This window comes from Gymnoscopelus braueri, assembly GCF_963280865.1.
Source record: "Gymnoscopelus braueri genome assembly, chromosome: 14".
In the NCBI taxonomy this organism is placed as follows: Eukaryota; Metazoa; Chordata; class Actinopteri; order Myctophiformes; family Myctophidae; genus Gymnoscopelus; species Gymnoscopelus braueri.
Window position 1 is genome coordinate 6945775 of NC_137619.1, and position 2500 is coordinate 6948274.

The following is a 2500-nucleotide window of genomic DNA, read 5'->3' on the forward strand; positions in this document are numbered from 1 at the left end:
TAAGGCTGAAAGACTGACCCAACATTAAGACTGATAGACTGACCCAACATTAAGGCTGATAGACTGACCCAACATTAACACATTGACCGCCAGAGGTTAATCTCATAATGTACTCACCAGTGCCAACGTTTTATTGTTGTTTTTTGTTTTTTTCACGTCGCCATAGATCTTGTTAAAATCCTTAAGATTGAGCTGTGCACTGTTGGTAAACATCGCGGACATCTCCCTGCGTCTACCAGTCCAAACCACGTGTCAAACGGAGCCGCCATGTTTGAGTTCTGATCGTTTAAGTTAACATGGGAAATGCGAGGATGAAAAACTACATGTTTACAGGGGCTTTTACAGGGGTTTTTGTGTACGACTTAGAATGGAGACAGACGGGAAACAAAAAACGTGATCGCACTTCCGGTCGACATCGGGTGGTGTTACACTGAAAATGGTCCCCCTAGAAAATTAAAAAAAAAAAAAAATCGAAAAAAAGGAAAAAGCACCACAGCCCGTAGGCTACGGGATCGGCGCTTAACCGTTGGATTTAAAGGCCCTTAGAACTACGGGCCCGGCGGTAAATGTGTTAACACTGATAGACTGACCCAACATTAACACATTCCATGCCAGAGTTTAATCTCATAATGTACTCACCAGTGCCAGCGTTTTATTGTTGTTTTTTTGTTTTTTTCATGTCGCCACAGACCTCGCTAAATAAGTTAAAAGTGCGCGTTCATTTGGTTCTAAACACACAGCGGATCTGTGAGAAACGGCCAGCGAAAATAGTTTCCAAATCCGTGCCGCCATCTTGAAGATACAGCAGATCAACGCTAAACAGTGATCAGCGAGGAGAAAAACAACAACCGAGAAAATCGAGTTTTAAACAGGATCCCAGACAGGAAGCGGATACGATCGAAAAAACCGGAAATACCGAAAAAACGAATAATTCTGTTTCCGACCGGAAACCGGAAACGGAAATGGATCAAAAACATTCTGAAAGTGCACCTGGGGCAATTTCAATGGGAATCGGCGGTTCGCGTAGATCTACGTGACTGGCACTCTGCGGCTTTAAATAGGTTCGCGTAGATCTACGCGACTGGCATTCAATGTGTTAAGACTAATAGACTGACCCAACGTTAAGGTTAATACTGATAGACTGACCCAACATTCTAACTATGGACCATTTTAACTCTTCTAACTCTATGGACCATTCTAACTCTTCTAACTCTATGGACCATTCTAACTCTATGGACCATTCTAACTCTATGGACCATTCTAACTCTATGGACCATTCTATGGACCATTCTAACTCTATGGACCATTTTAAGTCTTCTAACTCTATGGACCATTCTAACTCTATTGACCATTCTAACTCTATGGACCATTCTAACTTTATGGACCAGAGATACCTGTCCACCAGAACAGGGTCAGGTTAGGGGCAATGTTGCCTAATTTTGCGAGAGAAATAACCAGCCAGGTCTATGAAAACAAGCTCAACACTGTGTATTGGCCTATAATCATGTGTCATAGAAAAATAAGCCCAACGTCGCTTATAATAAGCAGACATGGCAACACTAGTTAGGGGTCAGGGTCAGGGGTTAAAGGTCATGGTTCATGGTACTCACCCTGCCCACCAGAACAGGGTCAGGTCCAGTATATTCCTCAATAACAAAGAACTGGTTCCAGACCCATCCTCGTTTGGACCGATGTAGAACCTGACCCTCCTTCCCTGTCCTCTGTCTGTGCCCTGAAAGTACACACATTATAACACACACTGTTACACACTTAATAGACACTAATGTCTGTGGTCTGAAAGTACACACTTTATAAAACACCTAATATACACTAATGTCTGTGTTCTGAAAGTACACACATTATAACACACACTTAATACACACTAATGTCTGTGTTCTGGAAGCACACACATTATAATACACACTGTTACACACTTAATATACAATAATGTCTGTGTTCTGAAAGTAAACACATTATAACACCCTGTTACACACTTAATACACACTAATGTGTGTGTTCTGATTATAACACACACTGTTACATATCAGCCTTTAAACAAACATTTACAAAGGTTTGTTGTTATGTTAACGTTATTAGATATATTATATATTTTATTACATGAGTTATTATCGTTATCAACGTGAAAGAGTTAATAACATTAACTTAACGTAGTTATGTTAACGTTATTGGATATATTACATATTATATTATATTAGTTATTATCGTTATCAACGTGAAAGAGTTAATAACGTTAACATAACGTAGTTATGACAAAGCAACAAATGAATATTCATGAGATAGGAAGCAACACATGAATATTCATGAGATAGGAAGCTAACTTTACCTGTCAGGTGTCTGTGTCTGTGGCTCCGCCTCTCCAAGTGGGCGTTCCCACTCCTGGCCCCTCCCCCCACTGCCGCAGCGCTGCAGAGCGCAGACACGCCCACAAGCACCAGGACCGCCCTCATCAGTGCTGTCCCCTCCCACTTCCTGGTCATGG

The 2500-nt window shown here is 41.4% G+C and overlaps 1 protein-coding gene across 4 annotated transcripts in view; it reads right to left on the minus strand.

The window, feature by feature from the left end:
* The window catches only part of cdh11 (cadherin 11, type 2, OB-cadherin (osteoblast)), a 77391-nt gene that overhangs the window by 53886 nt on the left and 21005 nt on the right, over positions 1 to 2500 (minus strand). For all 4 annotated transcript variants that reach the window (XR_013934416.1, XR_013934417.1, XR_013934418.1 and 1 more), the window contains exons 2-3: positions 2345 to 2500; positions 1611 to 1732 (exon numbers count right to left, since the gene is read on the minus strand). The exon at positions 2345 to 2500 is cut by the window's right edge and continues 253 nt beyond it. Coding sequence is in view for 1 of the 4 variants with exons in the window: in XM_080449091.1 (XP_080305217.1) it covers positions 1611 to 1732; positions 2345 to 2500 (278 nt within the window). In the remaining 3 variants the exon portion in view is untranslated. The remainder of the gene's footprint in view (positions 1 to 1610; positions 1733 to 2344) is intronic.